Source organism: Balaenoptera physalus, assembly GCF_965194825.1.
Source record: "Balaenoptera physalus genome assembly, chromosome: 2".
Classification (NCBI taxonomy): Eukaryota; Metazoa; Chordata; class Mammalia; order Artiodactyla; family Balaenopteridae; genus Balaenoptera; species Balaenoptera physalus.
The window spans coordinates 86,421,500-86,442,920 of record NC_138883.1 but is presented as its reverse complement, the minus strand read 5'-3'; the positions used below and the strand labels follow the sequence as shown (position 1 = coordinate 86,442,920).

The following is a 21,421-nucleotide window of genomic DNA, read 5'->3' as shown; positions in this document are numbered from 1 at the left end:
CAGAGATTTCCTTAAATGCCTGGATGCAATAAGAAAAAAAAAAAAAGAGAAGAAAAGATATGAAGACTATTCTGCCTCTTTAAATCCCCTCTACTACCATCACCGCCAAGGAAGCTGCTTCAGCCCACAGGAGCTGAAACAATGGTCAGTTTCTGTGCCAGCCCCTCAGTGAACTGCCAGGCAAAACTACACATACAACCCTAATTTTTGAAGACAAGGTCCCTCTTGCCCACCTTGGCACCAGCATGCGGCACCAGCATGCTGCACCAGGATTGTGGGCCGCCACCCCCATAGCTACCTGCTGTGGGGCTGGGGGATAAGGGGTGGTAACCACTACACAGAATGCCAAAATTCACTGAAATTTACTAGCCTCATTTTTGTCAAGCACTCCTCTGGACACTGCAACTGTTTGTCCCGACTCTGAGTTCCCAGAATAATTGCTTCAGACAGTTCTTGCCAGATCAGTAGTTGTTCTGGTAGAGGAACCGCACTGTTCTCAACTTCCCAAGCAAGTAGCAGTCTTAGAAATATCTTTTATACATGTGTCTTTAAACACTGTTTTACATGCGTTACAGTGTGGTGACCACATTCATTCACTGAAATAACACTGAAGAACACTTTTTTTTCCCAAACACAATCTTATATGGAAGCCCATTATAAAAGTAAAACAGACAACACTGTGACTCAAAGTGCAAGCCTGGGTATTGGAAAGAGGAGTATACCCGTTAGCCTCTTCTGGCACCATGTTCCTCCTGCCTCAGTCAGGTTAAACACTACTGTAAAGCAGTATTTCTCAAACTTCCTTTTATCTTCGTCTTCCCTTTCACTGATCACTTTCAAATGAAAAAAATACTGGCTGATAAAGACTAGTGAGAAGCAATAAAAACAAGTTACATTGTGCTCATTGCTAATACCATGTATGAATTACCTGTTAGTTACTTTTTTTGTTGTTGTTGTTAGTTACTTTTATAAGAGAACAACATGAGCTTAAACCCATGATGCTATATGATAAAATTATGTTCAATAAGGTTAACCGTAATTTTTGTTTTGCCTTCTATAATATGGTGCAAGTTATTTGAATAGCATAAATTAATGAGCAGCACACCACCAGTGAAATGTCACTGAATGGAGAAGTCATATTTGTATCTGCTTCAGCCATTGGTTTGTGAATATTTCATATTTGAATCACAATGCATCATCTTGAAAATAATAAGCCAAAATTATTATTGGTGCAGTTCTGTATCCTTGACAATCCAGTTGCATCACACACCACCCATAGCAAACCAGACTGATAATGATGACATGAAACTAGCAGTAACTAGTAATTAAAAGGCAAGAATCTCAGTAGCTTGAAAATCAAAGCGTATTCAAGACTCCATTGATAAAGTACTGGTGACAAGGCATCGTTTTCCAAAATTGCAGAAATTCCAAAGCTCAGTTAGGCGTTTTGTAATGTTCCTAAGCATTGTGCAACAGCTAAACTTCTTAGTAAACTTAGAGCTCTCGGTAAACACAACTAACTCTCAAATTTAAGGATACTAATTAATAATTCCAGTTAACTGCCTTGATCTATAAGGTGACTTAGTCTTTAGTTATATGTTAAATAACTTGCTGTCATTTGAAGGACTCAAAAGGAGAGAATGCAGTTCAGGGTCATCTTAAGGGCTTGAAGAGCCCTTCTTTGGCCCACTCTGAGAATCACCACCCTACAGAATGACTAAGGAAATTCTCTTATTTAGTTATAACCATTGCTTTGAGCCACAAAGCCAGGGAGTTTAACTGGCCCATCAGGAGCTTGGGCAGCCCATAGTTCAGCCTCTATTACCAGTTAAAATTGACCTCAGTTTCAGCTCCCTTGCTGCTTGTCTCAGGCAGATTAAGGTCAGCCAACTAAGGAAGTGACTGAATCACTTTACCTCTCAGCCCTCCAAAAATTAGCTGGATGATTTCAGAGACTGCATCCAGCTCCAAATTCAGTGACTTTCCTAATCTTGGGGCTGCATTGGTATCACAGACACCCTGTGAATAGATATTGTTTTCTAGTCATTCAAGGGTATCATGCTGTTGGCTCTGAGAAGAGTGTTAATCATTAATCACAGTGACGATGCTCCTGAATGATATTAGTACTTATTGGTTTCAAGTAAAAATGATAATAAATCTTATGCTCTCTTCCAGTTTTATTGTTACTACTGGTTTCCATTAAGACTGAGTCATCTCTAGTGTAGGAGCGTGGCTGGTCAGTGACTGTATTTCAGGGACATCACTCCCATTTTCCTCTATAGGATGGGACTCAGCCATCCTGTGCTAAAAGTTAAAGAAGATGTTGGCTTTATCCAAAAAGAGCAACACCCGGGAAGTGAAAATAACCCCCTCATCTATAGGAGACAGGAATGGAATACCTGTGCAGGGAGTCCCTCTGCTCCTGTGTAGAGAATAGTGATTTTCTTATCTTGCCTAAGAAAGTGGGCATCAGAGAATAAACTGTTAATACCATATTAGAGATTCATTTTGGTGCTCTTTATTCTGACCCAATTGTGGACATCACTGGATCTCTTCTGGGGTTGCATTTATTTTTTTCTGTCCAAATTGATGCTTGCTTTATGTCCATTATACAGCAGAGATAGGAGTATAAGAAGCTCCTTTTACAAAGATAGCCATTATCACTTTAATTCAGAGAGTGATACCCCTCTTGGGGGCATTATAGCAAGGCTCTAGCATGCCACTGTGTCAAATGGCCAGATCTCATAGTACTACTTGGTTCAAACAAGTCAACTTTGTCACTTTTTCTTTCCCAAGACTTGGCTGTGTTTCACAGATGGAAAAGTGCATCAACTCAAAGACTGCAGTCTCCCCTTTCAACCCTAAAGATCTCAATACTTCAAAGAAGTGGGGGAAATGTGTTTAAACCCTTACTGAAAATTGTGGTTAAAACAACAACAGTAATTGTACACCTTCAAGGTCATTGCTCCAACATTGAGGACACAAGATTGACTAAACCAATCCAGAGGGGGAGCTGACTAAATTGGTCATGTCAGATGAAGACTGGATTCTCTAAATGCATCGCAATCTCAAGGCATATTTAAGTGCCACACTTTGTGGGAATTCCCAGAACACTGCATATTTAAAAATAAATTTTCGTACTATGAATTAATCAGAAGACTTTTTGTTATCTTCTTAAGGAAAAGTATTAAAGAGGAATCATCTAATTAAATGTTTACTTGTGTTTTAAGAGCTTTCTTTGCTGCAAAGCAGCCAGTGATGAAAACACTGCTAATACATCTAAAACACTGCTAACTGATTATATCATGCTTTTATTACTTCTCCACCATACTGAATGTTTTCTTCCCTTTTGAGGTGCCCACGGTCTGCAGATGACGAGCGAAAGCACCCTGTCCTCTGTCTTTTCTGCGGAGCCATACTGTGTTCTCAGAACATTTGCTGCCAAGAAATGGTGAATGGGGAAGAGGTGGGAGCTTGCATTTTTCATGCCCTTCACTGTGGAGCTGGAGTCTGCATTTTCCTAAAGTAAGTAGGAAGCTTCATAATGAACTTCAGGAATCTGAATCCAGTCTGGTGGCCATTATGGCAGGACAGTATGTTGATAGGATATGATCTGTCAGAAGTTAGAGCATAGACCTGTTATTCACATGCAATTGCATTTGAAAAGATACTTAAGTATCTTCTCAAATGTAAATAATAGTTTAAAAAATATGAAGTAGTTTAAAAAATAAGTTAAAAATTGGAATCTGTTCACATTTTCATTATTTGTGGAAAACCTTAAACAAATATGGTAGACTTGAAATGAAATTGAGTTATTTGTATTGAGGTGGATGGACCTATAGTCTGTCATACAGAGTGAAGTAGGTCAGAAAGAGAAAAACAAATACCGTACGCTAACACATATATATGGAATCTTAAAAAAAAAAAAGGTTCTAATGAACCTAGGGGCAGGACAGGAATAAAGATGCAGACGTGGAGAATGGACTTGAGGACATGGGGAGGGAGATGGGTAAGCTGGGACGAAGTGAGAGAGTAGCATTGACATATATACACTACCAAATGTAAAATAGATAGCTAGTGGGAAGCAGCCGCATAGCACAGGGAGATCAGCTCGGTGCTTTGTGACCGCCTAGAGGGGTGGGATAGGGAGGTTGGGAGGGAGATGCAGGAGGGAGGGCATATGGGGATATATGTATACGTATAGCTGCTTCACTTTGTTATACAGCAGAAACTAACACAACATTGTAAAGCAATTATACTCCAATAAAGATGGTAAAAAAAAAAAAATGGAAACGTGAAATATGATAGACTTTATATTGATTGCTCTGGTATTGTGTAAAAATCAGGTATAGTGAAAGAGTTTAGAGTCCTAAAACTTATATTTTCAAAGGACATGTACATTGTTAGTTTATGTTGTCCTTTGAATGTTTTAATTTGCTTCACTTCCTCTATCAACCAACCATTGTGTTCCCTGGTGTCTTAGCAAATGACTGAGAACAGACCAATAGTCTCTTGTATTTATGAAAGAAGAATGCACGTTTCCTGAGAGAGAGAAAAAATTCAAAGTGGATGCGTGTGCTTTTTCTTTCCATTCTCCCCATGTAATCTAGTTTCTGTTTATATAAACCCAAACATCTCACTCACTAGGGAATATGTAGTCACTGCTAATCAGCATCTGTTGGAACAAGGAGAATAAGTGTATGGAAGCAAAGCCCAAACACCTATTTTCTTCTAGGGTACCTACAGCGAGTAAACCCACTACCTATTCCAACTGTTTATTTTATAATTTCTCTCTAGAGTACTTATCTCTTATGTACACGAACATTATTTTTTATTTTTCCATTCCTCGGCTGTAAGAGTCCCAAGTACCTTCAGGGTTACAGTGGTTCTTTATAATGTGCACTGTTGGAGGCTGGCTCTAACCAGAAAAGGCTTGACACTTCCATAGATGACCTTCTTTCTGGCCCAGGGTTATCAGACTAGGAGATATGGTTCTATTCTTCTGTTAAGCTCCCTCCCCCGCTCCAGGTCATAGGTCAGGAAATAGGACAGAAACAACCCCAGCCACCATCTTCCAGGGTACCTATGGTTCACATAGGACAGCCTCCTTCTTCTCTTCAGTATATTTAGTCAGTATTACTGACTGGTCCCATTTCCCTAAATCCATTGATCCTTTCCCATAGCTTCAACAAAAATAGCAATGTTCATTCTCTTTTATTTAGACAAAACACGATTTAGTCTGTTTGTCTATATTGTCTTTATACTGAATTCTTAACAGATACCATGTCTTTTCTCTAGATTAACTTTGACACAGTGCCTGTCATTTGCATACATGCACTTAGTAATATTTCTGTTGGTTGTTTTGTCCCTTAGAATCAGAGAATGTAGAGTAGTCCTGGTTGAAGGTAAAGCCAGAGGCTGTGCCTATCCAGCCCCTTATTTGGATGAATATGGAGAAACAGACCCTGGCCTGAAGTAAGTTTTTTAAATTTTACTCACATTATTGTACATGGATGGTGGCAGCTCTTTAAACACAAAAGCTAATACTGAGAGATATTTTTAAATAGCTATAAATTGAAAATATTAAATATGATGCCATCCTAAATGTAACACATAATTTTCAACAAGTTTGTGCTTCTCCAAAATTTTTAGACCCCCGCCATCCTAATGTTTGAACGCTGTATTATTTTTAATCAACCTTTCTTCAGAATTACTTAGACGGTTTAATTGACGCTGATGTATAAAAGAAAAAAATCTGTAGTATCCAGCGAGGGAGTTTGGTTTAAAATGGATATTCATTGTTTCCATTGCAATACTTGAAACTTTTTATTAGCCAGCTCTGTCAGCCTTCTTTGCTTCTAAACATTAGCAAAAATGCTTAGAATCCTGTAATTTTCTGTATCCTTCACTGGTGTTAGGAACTGGAGTACCACTCATGGGTATGAGAAAAAGGAGGTAAGGCCACAATGGTCCCAAAAGTAGATATAGGTAAAGAGTAGATCCCCTTACCATAAGCTCTTTTTGTTTAACTAAAAGTGTGTTCTTTTGAAATTTTGGCTTCGCCAAAAAGTTTGTTCGGGATTTTTGTAACATCTTACGGAAAAATCCGAACGAACTTTTTCATCAACGCAATATATTATTCAGAATGAATCGGCTTATTAGATGAGGCTTGGAACCTCTTTGTTCATACGGAGATTTGTTTTTATTGTAACAGCTTTTGACCTGTATAGAGAAAGTCTTTGGATTCAGGAAGAAAAAGCTGGGTGGTGAAAGTAGTTAATGATTGAGGATAAGAGGTCTGTGTTGTTCCAGAAAGGTACAAAGAAGCAGAATTTTTAAGTTAGTTAGGCAATATGAAAATACCCAACCAGCTGAGACATGTGAGTGCCCCAGGGATGAGAGTCTCACAGTTCTCCATCGTTGGCAATGGCCAAACTTCAGTCATTTTGAATTAGCTGTTATACAGTGTTACAAACTGTGCAACCTTAGAATTGGTGTGGAGTAATTTTATTTAAATACTTGCTAATCACCAGCAAGTTTGTTGTGTCATAAAGACAATAATAACTAAGTATTTCTGAGGAGCAGCGTATAATTTGAGGGCTTAGTGTTACACCTCAGACCTAACCTCTACCCTACAAAGATCAGAAATCAAAGCTGGATAAACTGTAAGAGGCCAGAAAGCCATTAAAGACCTACTCAGGCTAACCACTCAAAAAAGAATAGAACTGCTTCAAGTTATAAACCTTTCTAGCCATTTAAATGGGGTCCCATAATGCCCATGGTATACTTGACCTATTTTTCTGAATAATCAAGGAGTAAGTTTCTTCTTCATTAGCTAAGTAACTTACCAAGTTCATAGTGATCAGTGGTGAAGGGAAAATATACCTTTTAAAACCTTGTCCTGGTGATTCCTCCCAGTTCCAAGAACATCTCAAAAGTTCAGACTAGTTTAAACAATAAAGATGTAGTAGTTATTTGATTCAAGCTTACATGTTTTTTTCTCCCCCTGAAGGAGGGGCAACCCCCTTCATTTATCTCGTGAGCGGTATCGGAAGCTCCATTTGGTGTGGCAGCAACACTGCATCATAGAAGAGATTGCTAGGAGCCAGGAAACTAATCAGATGTTATTCGGATTCAACTGGCAGTTACTGTGAGCTCCAACTCTGCCTGGGGAGAATCACGAATGAAGACAGTAATGAAGACTGATTCAAAATTATGGAGACCTTACTGAGGGCTGGGGAGGGGTTGGAGGGTCTTTTGCTCCATGTCCAGATTCACATACGTCAATAAAATATTCCTTAATGGAGTATTTCTTTCAATTAATGAACATATGCTTAAAGGAAAAAAAAAAGACATAGATTAATCTATTTTATGTTCCAGAACACTAAGGAAATGCTTCTTCACTCCAAGTGTCTGATTCTGCTAATAGTTCCAGAAAACTTACTTCCCTTCATAATCTGTCCCACTTCACTTCGTCCACCTGATAAATGAAGTCACATCAAGCAGTTGTGGGCATTCTTATATGTTGGTTGACTCTTCTACAACTTGTATTTCGTGTTTCCCCCCCAAATTTAATTTAGCTAATGGATCACTGACAAGATTTTAACAATCTGTTAGTCTTCCTTGAAGCTAAAGAGAAATTCAGAAACTATGCAGTATACTTCAATTGAGAAAGTTTTCCAAAAAGTAAAAATTTTATAATTTCTCTCTTAAGGAAATGCCCCTAAAGTGCCACTTACTGTTTCAGCCAGAAATTAAACTATATTTCTATATGGACAGAGTTTCCATTTCTAAGGCAAATTTCTGCCAGTGTGGAAAAGCTTTTTTTTTTCCTACTGTAGACCTCAAGAAGAGTTAGGATAATGTATTCATTATTTATCCCTGATGAAAGAAAGGCTGCAGTCCTCACCTCTGATGGTGAGGATTAGCTTTGTTGCATTTTGAAATTATACTTTCCATTTTCCAAAGGCAAGTTTCTAAAATGAGTTCACTTATCTCTTGATTGTGGCACCACTCTATTTGACTCAGAAACCTGATGCAATTCTGATGTAAACTATCTATAGAATGAGGATAAGAAAATTCCCCCAATGAATGGATCATGGCAGCTGTAAATTAGAACAATCAGATTTAAGCCTGTTCTGTAACATTCTGTGTCTTTGTAAGACAGATCCTTCATTTGTTATCTGTGTGCAAACTTTTCATAAACTCTGGGTATATGAGTAGTATAACCAATGAAAAAAGCCACGTGGTCAGTAGTCTGTGTCCTGTTATAACATGCTGTGGTTGAGCCATCTTGTTTATAAATAACAGAGCTCTCCTGCATCTGTGCATAGACTTCTTGGTTTTTGGCTTTAACTTTTTATATCAAGAACTTATGATATAAAACAGCAGGCAGAAGATAGATTGAAATCTTATATTTTAGCTTCTGTTGTCTCTGGGGTAATGTTAGGAGTTTGAAAGATACATTCAAAGACCGTCTTATTTTGCCTTTGGTGACCACGGTCATGTATGTGTATAAATGTTTTCCTACCTTCTTTTTGCTCAGCAAAGGCAAGCAAATAAAAATACATTTGCAAAGTGATTGATGATGCACATTTGGGGTTAGATTTTTTTGGTATTTTTATGTAAAGTAAAGAAATTCTGGATTTTGCAATAAGGGATTGGCATGAACAGGCATCAGAATCACAATCATGATTTTCTACCTGAATAATTATTATTCAGAAGGTATCAGGAAATAGATACAACTCCAATAAACAGTTTCTAACTATTGATGGGTGAGGATTAGAAATTTCAGTATTTAGTTTGTCAAATTTGCCAGTATGATTAAACGATTATAACATTTCCTTTTATTTCTTATATAATTTTGTTGGATGGATTGTCTGACTGGGAAGTGTGAACCAGCCTAGGCAACAGAAGATGCTGACTTCTGCCCTAATTGATTGGTCCCAGTTTAGCAAAGATAAATTGATTTTTTATTTCTAACCTTTCTCTATCCACTTCATAAATTCTAGGGTTAAGCTCTCAAGCTGCCAGAGGGACTGCCCTGCAATGGCCAGTCAGATCTTTACTGCCAAAGAACCCATTTCCTATTGAGTTCCATTTCCTGAGATTGATTCAGATCTCTGCACTGTAGATGAACATACATCTCTCAGTGCTGCCCCCAGCCCAAGGGATTTCTAATTATATTCAAATATCCTAGTTGTTTGCCTTCATCATTGGAAACAGTTTAATTAAGCATATGAAGTTTACTTAAAAATGAGCAAAATGTCACTTTATTTTCTTTAGTGTAGTATGTGGAGGAACTGGTTCAACAGGATGGCTCCAAAACTGTGTTTTTTGAATGTTTGGTGAGGGGCTAGCAGGAATTTTAATGATACAGTGAAGAAAAACATATATCTGTATAATTAATTTATTATCGTGGTGTATGGGCTGAGTTCACCCTTTAGTGGTCATTTGTCATTTCATAACAACTATGCATTTTGGTTCACTGTGATGATGATCTATATTTAGTGACTGCCACATGTTTATACCACTGATCCAAATTCCATCCATGATGAAGTTATACAAATAATGCATATATTGATATCTTTTATTGCAAAATGTAAATTTAAAACTTGTATAATGTTCTGTGCTTTTTGAAATAAAATATCTTATATGTGTATATTTAAAAAGAAAAAAGGGAATTCTCATGTTTGGGGATTTGGGTTTGAAGTATAAAAAAGTATACCTAGAAAGGAGCTATAGCTAAAAGTTATCTTTGTCAGCCCAAACAAATTCTTTAAAAGACATAGGTATTTAGTGTAATGGTCTCCAAACATTTTGACCATACAGTCTATCAGTAAATAATTTTTAAGATGCATATTTTACATATATGCATGTGTTCAACTGTAAGAATTAAGATTAAAGATGGGGGTGGGGATAAGACAAAATCAGATAATTTTACATTATCAAAATAATGTAAAATTATTACAACCAACAAAAGATGGGAGCAAAGGGATGAGTAGGTAGAAAGTTAAGTAAGTTCACTGATTACATCAATGGTATTACATAGAAGTAAAAAGATAGCACTTGAAGCTGAGAAATCAAGAAATAAAAACTACACAAATTGACACTAGGATAAAACTAGCGGCTACATAGAAAGAAGGGGCAGTAAGAAGTAGTTTCAAAATTGCTTACATATTAGGGAAGCAACAGAGAATTTAAAGAGAGTACTGAGAGTATTATATAAAATCAGTATAAAGTTTACAACTAGAACTACACACAATATCAAAAGGGGGGGGAGGCAAAGAAAATAAACTACATCGTGAAACAATATAACAAAATTCAGACCAATCAACAAATGTAGATGGGCTTAACTCACCTACTTTTTAAAAAATCAGCTGAGTTAACAAATAGATTCAGATGAAAATTAAAGAAATGAACCTAATTTAAAAATGGGGGCTTCCCTGGTGGCTCAATGGTTAAGAATCCGCCTGCCAATGCAGGCGACATGGGTTCGAGCCCTGGTCTGGGAAGATCCCACATGCTGCGGAGCAACTAAGCCTGTGCACCAGAACTACTGAGCCTACGTGCCACAACTACTGAAGCCCGTGCACCTAGAGCCCGTGCTCCACAACAAGAGAAGCAACGAGAGGCCCGCGCACTGCAACGAAGAGTAGCCCCCACTTGCCTCAACTAGAGAAATCAGGTAAGCAGCAATGAAGACCCAATGCAGTCAAAAATAAATAAATAAATAAATTTTAAAATGGGCAAAAGATTTGAACAGATTTTTCTCCAAAGAAGTACAAATTGCCAGTAAGTACATGAAAAGATGTGCATTAGTCATTAGGGAAACACAAATCAAAACCACAATGAGATACCACTTCATACCCACAAGGATGGCTATTTTCAAAAAGACAGATAATGTGTTGGTGAGGATGTGAAGAAATTGGAACCAAATACAGGCAGTCCTCACTTTGTACAGTAGTGAATTACTGCATATATGTCCACGCAAGCTGAAACCATACAGAGCAATCTTAGTATCAATGGGAAAGATACCATTGGGGATTCCCTGGTGGCGCAGTGGTTAAGAATCTGCCTGCCAACGCAGGGACATGGGTTTGAGCCCTGGTCCAGGAGGATCCCACATGTCGCGGAGCAACTAAGCCCACGCGCCACAACTCCTGAAACCCACGCGCGTAGATCCCAGTGCTCCACAACAAGAGAAGCCACTGCAATGAGAAGCCCATGCACTGCGACGAAGAGTAGCCCCTGCTCACCGCAACTAGAGAAAGCCCGCATGCAGCAACGAAGACCCAACGCAGCGATAAATAAAATTTTTTAAAAAGATACAATTGTTCCATGGCCTTTAAAAATTTTGCTCAAAACAAACTCTTACTGTCAATTATAAATGTATTGGGAAATGAAAATAGTAAAACATATTTTTTAGCACAATGTAATTTATAACATTAGAAACATTGAAAATTCAAGTTTTTTTTTTTCAAAAACATCTAGAAAATAACATCAAGCATGCCTGCCTTCTCTTTGTATAACTTATACAGAGTGAGCATCTTTTCTATGCCTTGCCATATTGTCATATTTCTAAGTTTGGATCAGCTTCCAAAATTTTACCCTTTGTGTTCCAAAGTTGTGAAATACTTCCAAGAGTTCCTTTAGTGTGAAGATTTTTGGCGGTGTCATTCCTTCTGGGACATTCATCACAACCACTTTTTTTTTTCTTTTTTGAAATTTGCCTTCACTAGCTTCCTCTGACATGCATTCTCTCAAATAGCAGTGGTGTCAACAATTCCATAGTTAACTACTACTCCTATAACTCCAGTATAACTTGTATAACATCTAGATTTTACCCAAATTTCACTTCCAGCATTATCACTTTAGATCCTTTGCTGCATTTAAAAAAATTTTTTTTAATTTACTTATTTTTTATTTACTTATATATATATTTTCTGGCTGTGTTGGGTCTTCGTTGCTGCGCACAGGCTTTCTCAAATTGCGGCGAGCGGGGGCTGCTCTTCATGGTGGTGCACAGGCTTCTCATTGCGGTGCCTTCTCTTGTTGTGGAGCACAGGCTCTAGGCACTCGGGCTTCAGTAGTTGTGGCACACAGGCTCAGTAGTTGTGGCTTGCGGGCTCTAGAGCACAGGCTCAGTAGTTGTGGCACACGGGCTTAGTTGCTCTGCGGCATGTGGGATCTTCGCGGACCAGCGTTCGAACCCATGGCCCCTGCGTTGGCAGGTGGATTCTTAACCACTGCGCCACCAGGGAGGCCCTTTACTGCATTTTCGTCTATGTTGGCCATTCCCTCTTTTGATTATCCATTTTTGTAAAATGTCACATGGGTTTATCACTGGGAGACGAGGAGACAGCACGACTACACACTTTGCTTTCCATCCCGAACTGAACAACAGATGTGCAATGTCCAATCACCAACAGATTCTGGGGAATTCCCTGGCGGTCCAGTGGTTAGGACAGTGTGTTTTCACTGCCGAAGACCCTGGTTCGATCCCTGGTCAAGGAACTAAGATCCCAAAAGCCACTTGGCGTGGCCAAAAGAAACAAAAGCAAAAAAACCAAAAACCAACAGACTCTGAAAGAAGTTACATAATTGGTCACTGATCATAACACACATGTGTTATTTAGTGATTTGTGGACCAAAGAGCTAGCCACGTAGTTTGCACTTTATGAAATTACTCACAGTTAATATACCATCATAAGTGAAATTTGAACCGTGTTGTTGAGGACCAATGTTAATTAATTAAAACATGGTAACTGAAAATCGTGCATGTAGGAACTGTGCAAGCTGAGGACATCTTTTACTAAAGCAGCAACTTTCTAAAGCAAAACTACAGGATATAAAAGGATGAATAGACACATTAATAGGGGAGACTTTAACAAACATCTCCCAAACCTAGATAGATAAAGTGGACAAAAAAAATTAAGAATATAGTAGACCTAAACAACATAATGAGTGTGTTAGTGGGGTCCTACAGTAAGCCGATACTGAGAGATTTGGGAGCACAAAAGGTTTAAGTTGCTGCACTAAGCCATTCAGTCACAACTGGGCACGGGAGTACCAAGAAGTGTCCAAGTAGATCGTCTAAATTCCACGCATGTTCCTCCCTTCTCTCCTAATCCAAGAGCAGCCCTACCTTCTGTTCATCTACATCAATTGCCCCTGCCAAGATGGTGACTCCTTTACTTGCTTGCTAGTTGCATGCAGCCCAAAAGGCCACAGCAATAGTTTGTAGTCTAGAAGGACACTTGCTGTATCCCCTGTCAAGAGTGGGCCACTTTTAGGGACCAAGATGTCTAACCATGAAGAGCCCAGAGTTGCAGGGACAGAAAGCACAGAGTTCTCCAGGGAGTCATCAGGAATGATGTGGACTGGAGCCACTGCTTGGATCCTGAACCCCAGGTATTCTTCCTACTGGAAACACAGCAACATATAAAGGTTTCCGATTCAGTGCATTCAGTCTGTTTTGTAAATAAGTTCATTTGTATCATTTTTTAGTATCATTAATTTTAATATTTTTTTCTTTAGATGCATTTGACATTTACTGCGTAGATAATACATGTATCAATGTTTTTTCTTTTCGTTTCCAGTATTTATACCTTGTTTCCTCTCTTACTAAATGGACTGGAATATATGTGGGGACTTAGTAGCAAGAGTGGAAAGTGATCATAGAGAGCTTTGTAAGTGGGGCTTCCCTGGTAGCTCAGTGGTTAAGAATCTGCCTGCCGATGCAGGGGACATGGGTTTGAGCCCTGGTCTGGGAAGATCCCACATGCTGAGAAGACCCAACGCAGCTAAAAAAAAAATTTTTTTTTTAATGTCTGAAACATTTATATTAACATATTTCCATACAAATAACCCAAAGAAAGTTGAGTATTAGTTGTTTTTTTGGTTTGTTTGTTTGTTTGTTTATACTGCAGGTTCTTATTAGTCATAAATTTTATACACATCAGTGTATATATGTCAATCCCAATCGCCCAATTCAGCACACCACCATCCCCACCCCACCGCGCTTTTTCCCTCTTGGTGTCCATACGTTTCTTCTCTACATCTGTGTCCCAAATTCTGCCCTGCAAACCGGTTCATCTGTACCATTTTTCTAGGTTCCACATACATGAGTTAATATACGATATTTGTTTTTCTCTTTCTGACATACTTCACTGTGTATGACAGTCTCCATATCCATCCATGTCTCAACAAATGACTCAATTTCGTTCCTTTTTATGACTGAGTAATATTCCATTGTATATATGTACCACAACTACTTTATCCATTCGTCTGTCGATGGGCATTTAGGTTGCTTCCATGACCTGGCTATTGTAAATAGTGCTGCAATGAACATTGGGGTGCATGTGTCTTTTTGAATTATGGTTTTCTCTGGGTATATGCCCAGTAGTGGGATTGCTGGATCATACGGTAATTCTATTTTTAGTTTTTTGAGGAACCTCCATACTGTTCTCCATAGTGGCTATATCAATTTACATTCCCACCAACAGTGCAAGAGGGTTCCCTTTTCTACACACCCTCTCCAGCATTTGTTGTTTGTAGATTTTCTGATGATGGCCATTCTAACTGGTGTAAGGTGATACTTCATTGTAGTTTTGATTTGCATTTCTCTAACAATTAGTGATGTTGAGCAGCTTTTCATGTGCTTCTTGGCCATCTGTATGTCTTCTTTGCAGAAATGTCTATTTAGGTCTTCTGCCCATTTTTGGATTGGGTTGTTTGTTTCTTTAATATTGAGCTGCATGAGCTGTTTATATATTTTGGAGATTAATCCTTTGTCCGTTGATTCGTTTGCAAATATTTTCTCCCATTCTGAGGGTTGTCTTTTCGTCTTGTTGATGGTTTCCTTTGCTGTGCAAAAGGTTTGAAGTTTCATTAGGTCCCATTTGTTTATTTTTGTTTTTATTTCCATTACTCTAGGAGGTGGATCAAAAAAGATCTTGCTGTGATTTATGTCAAAGAGTGTTCTTCCTATGTTTTCCTCTAAGAGTTTTATAGTGTCCAGTCTTACATTTAGGTCTTGAATCCATTTTGAGTTTATTTTTGTGTATGGCGTTAGGGAGTGTTCTAATTTCATTCTTTTACATGTAGCTGTCCAGTTTTCCCAGCACCACTTATTGAAGAGACTGTCTTTTCTCCATTTTATATCCTTGCCTCCTTTGTCATAGATTAGTTGACCATAGGTGCGTGGATTTATCTCTGGGGTTTCGATCTTGTTCCACTGATCTATGTTTCTGTTTTTGTGCCAGTACCATATTGTCTTGATTACTGTAGCTTTATAGTATAGTCTGAAGTCAGGGGGTCTGATTCCTCCAGCTCTGTTTTTTTCCCTCAAGACTGCTTTGGCTATTTGGGGTCTTTTGTGTCTCCATACAAATTTTAAGATTTTTTTGTTCTAGTTCCGTAAAAAGTGCCATTGGTAATTTGATAGGGATTGCATTGAATCTGTAGATTGCTTTGGGTAGTATAGTCATTTTCACAATGTTGATTCTTCCAATCGAAGAACATGGTATATCTCTCCACCTGTTGGTATCATCTTTAATTTCTTTCATCAGTGTCTTATAGTTTTCTGCATACAGGTCTTTTGTCTCCCTAGGTAGGTTTATTCCTAGGTATTTTATTCTTTTTGTTGCAGTGGTAAATGGGAGTGTTTCCTTAATTTCCCTTTCAGATTTTTCATCATTAGTGTATAGGAATGCAAGAGATTTCTGTGCATTAATTTTGTATCCTGCAAGTTTACCAAATTCATTGATTAGCTCTAGTAGTTTTCTGGTGGCATCTTTAGGATTCTCTATGTATAGTATCATGTCATCTGCAAACAGTGACAGTTTTACTTCTTCTTTTCCAATTTGGATTCCTTTTAGTTCTTTTTCTTCTCTGATTGCCATGGCTAGGACTTCCAAAACTATGTTGAGTAATAGTGGTGAGAGTGGACATCTTTGTCTCGTTCCTGATCTTAGAGGAAATGCTTTCAGTTTTTCACCATTGAGAATGATGTTTGCTGTGGGTTTGTCGTATATGGCCTTTATTATGTTGAGGTAGGTTCCCTCTCTGCCCACTTTCTGGAGAGTTTTTATCATAAATGGGTGTTGAATTTTGTCAGAAGCTTTTTCTGCATCTATTGAGATGATTGTATGGTTTTTATTCTTCAATTTGTTAATATGGTGTATCACATTGATTGATTTGCATATATTGAAGAATCCTTGTATCCCTGGGATAATTCCCACTAGATCATGGTGTATGATCCTTTTAATGTGTTGCTGGATTCAGTTTGTTAGTATTTTGTTGAGGATTTTTGCATCTATATTCATCAGTGATATTGGTCTGTAATTTTCTTTTTTTGTAGTATCTTTGTCTGGTTTTGGTATCAGGGTGATGGTGGCCTCATAGAATGAGCTTGGGAGTGTTCCTTCCTCTGCAATTTTTTGGAAGAGTTTGAGAAGGATGGGTGTTAGCTCTTCTCTAAATGTTTGATAGAATGCACCTGTGAGGCCATCTGGTCCTGGACTTTCATTTGTTGGACGATTTTTAATCACAGTTTCAGTTTCATTACTTGTGATTGGTCTGTTCATATTTTCTATTTCTTCCTGGTTCAGTCTTGGAAGGTTATACCTTTCTAAGAGTTTGTCCATTTCTTCCAGGTTGTCCATTTTATTGGCAAAGAGGTGCTTATAGTAGTCTCTTAGGATGCTTTGTATTTCTGCCATGTCTGTTGTAACTTCTCCTTTTTCATTTCTAATTTTATTGATTTGAGTCCTCTCCCTCTTTTTCTTGATGAGTCTGGCTAATGGTTTATCAATTTTGTTTATCTTCTCAAAGAACCAGCTTTTAGTTTTATTGATCTTTGCTATTGTTTTCTTTGTTTCTATTTCATTTATTTCTGCTCTGATCTTTATGATTTCTTTCCTTCTGCTAACTTTGGGTTTTATTTGTTCTTCTTTCTCTAGTTCCTTTAGGTTTAAGGTTAGATTGTTTATTTGAGATTTTTCTTGTTTCTTGAGGTAGGCTTGTATAGCTATAAACTTCCCTCTTAGAACTGCTTTTGCTGCATCCCATAGGTTTTGGATCGTCATGTTTTCATTGTCATTTGTCTCTAGGTATTTTTTGATTTCCTCTTTGATTTCTTCAGTGATCTCTTGGTTATTTAGTAATGTAGTTTTTAGCTTCCACGAGTTTGTGTTTTTTACGTTTTTTCCCCCATAATTGATTTCTAATCTCATAGCATTTTGGCAGAAAGATGCGTGTATGATTTCAATTGTCTTAGATTTACTGAGGCTTGATTTGTGACCCAAGATGTGGTCTGTCCTGGAGAATGTTCCATGTGCACTTGAAAAGAAAGTGTAATCTGCTGTTTTTGGATGGAATGTCCTATAAGTATCAATTAAATCTATCTGGTCTATTGTGTCATTTAAAGTTTCTGTTTCCTTATTTATTTTCATTTTGGGTGACCTGTCCATTGGTGTAAGTGAGGTGTTAAAGTCCCGCACTATTATTGTGTTACTGTCGATTTCCTCTTTCAGAGCTGTTAGCAGTTGCCTTATGTATTGAGGTGCTCCTATGTTGGGTGCATATATATTTATAATTGTTATATCTTCTTCTTGGATTGATCCCTTGATCATTATGTAGTGTCCTTGTCTCTTGTAACATTCTTTATTTTAAAGTCTATTTTATCTGATATGATTATTGCTACTCCAGCTTTCTTTTGATTTCCATTTGCATGGAATATCTTTTTCCATCCCCTCACTTTCAGTCTGTATGTGTCCCTGGGTCTGAAGTGGGTCTCTTGTAGGCAGCATATATATGGGTCTTGTTTTTGTATCCATTCAGCAAGCCTGTGTGTTTTGGTTGGAGCATTTAATCCATTCACGTTTAAGGTAATTATCGATATGTATGTTCCTATGACCATTTTCTTAATTGTTTTGGGTTTGTTTTTATAGGTCCTTTTCTTCTCTTGTGTTTCCCACTTAGAGAAGTTCCTGTAGCATTTGTTGTAGAGCTGGTTTGGTGGTGCTGAATTCTCTTAGCTTTTGCTTGTCTGTAAAGCTTTTGATTTCTCCATCGAATGTGAATGAGATCCTTGCTGGGTAGAGTAATCTTGGTTGTAGGTTCTTCCCTTTCATCACTTTAAGTATATCATGCCACTCCCTTCTGGCCTGTAGAGTTTCTGCTGAGAAATCAGCTGTTAACCTTATGGGAGTTCCCGTGTATGTTATTTGTCATTTTTCCCTTGCTGCTTTCAATAATTTTTCTTTGTCTTTAATTTTTGCCAATTTGATTACTATGTGTCTCGGTGTGTTTCTTCTTGGGTTTATCCTGTATGGGACTCGCTTCCTGGACTTGGGTGTCTCTTTCCTTTCCCATGTTAGGGAAGTTTTCGACTATAATCTCTTCAAATATTTTCTCGGGTCCTTTCTCTCTCTCTTCTCCTTCTGGGACCCCTATAATGCGAATGTTGTTGCATTTAATGTTGTCCCAGAGGTCTCTTAGGCTGTCTTCATTTCTTTTCATTCTTTTTTCTTTGTTCTGTTCCGCAGCAGTGAATTCCACCATTCTGTGTTCCAGGTCACTTATCCGTTCTTCTGCCTCAGTTATTCTGCTATTGATTCCTTCTAGTGTAGTTTTCATTTCAGTTATTGTATTGTTCATCTCTGTGTGTTTGTTCTTTAATTCTTCTAGGTCTTGTTAAACATTTCTTGCATCTTCTCGATCTTTGCCTCCATTCTTTTTCCGAGGTCCTGGATCACCTTCACTATCATTATTCTGAATTCTTTTTCTGGAAAGTTGCCTATCTCCACTTCATTTAGTTGTTTTTCTGGGGGTTTATCTTGTTCCTTCATCTGGTACATAGCCCTCTGCCTTTTTATCTTGTTTATCTTTCTGTGAATGTGGTTTTTGTTCCACAGGCTGCTGTATTGTAGTTCTTCTTGCTTCTGCTGTCTGCCCTCTGATTTCTAAAAATTATAAAAACAGCTACCCACTGGATAGTCTGCTTTGATTAATAAGACAAAATAGAGAGAAGAGACCATTCTAAGTTTTATTTCAGTACAGCTGGCAGTGGAATACTATGATCACTAGGGTGCGCTATTAGCATTACCTGGCAGTTATTCTACCTTAAAACACAGAAAGCCATCCAGCTTTTGGAGCAGCTAATCGCTGAACCAGATTGAAAGTCACTGAACTTTTTCCAGACTGTCACAGACACACATCAGGAATCACAACATCACCGCACCACTTTCTCATTTGAAAACTGTGAGTATCCAACGATGCTTTGTTAACTGATGACCTTGCAACAAAGAGGAAACCTAAAAGACTGAGCAAATATGTAGATAATTTACTGTTCTAGTAGAATAAAACTTGTAAAAAGTTAACTGTTAACATTTAATGGTATAGTTGTGTTGTATTTCATAAAAGTTAGGCATAAATAGGAAGTAGATCAAGAAATAACTATAATTAGAATTACTTTTGTAAATACAAATTAACTTTTAGTTTCTTTTCTGTCTTTACTAGTTTTAATCAGTGTCAATCTTCCCTAACATTTTGGTCTATTTTAATAATCACCAAACACTAAACATCAACAGGTTAAAAGACAATAGGCTCATATATCCAAAGTTGAGATTACCTTGCCCATCTACCCTCCACCTCCTGCCAGTTTTCTCTTACTGGTTCCTTTTTATTGGAAATTTAATTAGAAATGAAGTCTTTCACAGCAAAATAAAGGATGAAGTTTTCAAAAATACAAACACTTGAGGTAGTTAATGTATTTGGTGTGAATGCATTTCTGTCAAAATCAGAGTGCATCTGACACTAGCTTAAAAAGGTCAAGCTCTCAGGGGACCCCTCAAAATTTGGCCTGCATTCTATAGATTACTGACCCCTGTTCTAGAGCATCTATATAGCCTACATAATATACCTTTAGCAGTTATTGTGGTGCATTGCAATAGGATTTGCATGTTTGCTAATCCACTATGAAACTCTTAAGGACAGAGACTGAGTTTATTCATATTTGTTCTCCCAGTGCCTATCAGAGTGGTTGGCATTAATTGGCTCTAAAATATTTTGTTTAGTGGATTAAGTAACACTCAAATAGAAACTGGTTAGATTGACCAAAAGTTTAAAAAACAGGACTGTTTGCTGGTTTGTGGAAACACCTGAGCACCAGTCCACTATGAGCTTCATGTTTCAAAAGACTGTGCAGAGTTTTTAGAAACAGCTTTATTGAGATATACAGTCAGTGCTCTGGACCTCTGTATCCTTGGGTACTACATCCATGGATTCAATTAACCACAAACTGAAAATATTTGAAAATTCTAGAAAGTTCCAAAAGCAAAACTTGAATTTTCTGCATGCCAGGCAACTGTTCACATAGCATTTACATTCTACTAGGTATATTATAAGTAATCTAGAGATGATTTAAAGTAAATGGGAAGATGGTTTTTGGGGACCCTAGCCTGCCATCTTCTCAGTCTGCTAGCTTTCCGAATAAAGTCGTATTCCTTGCCTCAAAACAAAAAAAAGTATATGGGAAGGTGTGCATAGGTTATATGCACACACACACAAAAAAGCATATGGGAGGGTTTGCATAGGTTATATGCAAATACTATGCTGTTTGATTTTTTCTTCCAGTTTTATTGAAATATAATTGACATACAGCACTGTATAAGTTTAAGGTGTGCAGCATAATGATCTGACTTACATACATCACGAAATGATTATCACAATAAGTTTAATGAACATCCATCATCTCATATAGATAACAAAATTAAAGAAATAGAAAAAATTTTTTCATTGTGATGAGAACTCTTAGGGTTTACTCTCTTAACAACTTTCACACATAATGCACAGCAGTGTTAATTAGGGAATTCCTTGGCGGTCCAGTGGTTAGGGCTCTGCACTTCCACTGCAGGGATCATGGGTTTAATCCCTGGTCCAGGAACTAAGATCACCCAAGTGGAGTGGCGCAGCCAAAAAAAAAAAGAGACCTAAAAGACAAGAAAGCAAAAAACAAAACAAAACAAGCAGTATTAATTATATTTATCATGTTGTACATTACATCCCTAGTACTTATTTTTCATATAACTGCAAGTTTGTACCTTTTGACTGCCTTCATTTTCCCTTCCCCCTATACCTTGCCTCTGGTAACCACAAATCTGATCTCTTTTTCTTTGAGTTTGTTTGTTTGCTTGTTTTTGAAGTATAATTGATCTACAACACTGTGTTAGTTCCTACTATGCCATTTTATATAAGGGACTTGAACATCCTCAGGTTTTGGTATCTGCAGGGGGGAACTGCAGGAGAGGTGGGGGTCTGGAACCCATCCTCCAGAGTTACCAGGAGATGACTGTAATTCGCATGCCCTACAATCCACCCATTTAAAGTGTACAATTCTGAGATTTTAAAAAATTGA

The 21,421-nt window shown here is 37.8% G+C and overlaps 1 protein-coding gene across 6 annotated transcripts in view; it reads left to right on the top strand.

The window, feature by feature from the left end:
- The window catches only part of UBR1 (ubiquitin protein ligase E3 component n-recognin 1), a 147,061-nt gene extending 139,755 nt beyond the window's left edge, over positions 1–7,306 (top strand). For all 6 annotated transcript variants that reach the window (XM_082453063.1, XM_082453062.1, XM_082453064.1 and 3 more), the window contains 3 exons: positions 3,355–3,525; positions 5,374–5,475; positions 7,013–7,306. In XM_082453063.1, the coding sequence (XP_082309189.1) occupies positions 3,355–3,525; positions 5,374–5,475; positions 7,013–7,154 (415 nt within the window). In that variant the 3' untranslated portion in view covers positions 7,155–7,306. The remainder of the gene's footprint in view (positions 1–3,354; positions 3,526–5,373; positions 5,476–7,012) is intronic.
- Positions 7,307–21,421: the final 14,115 nt, after the last annotated feature.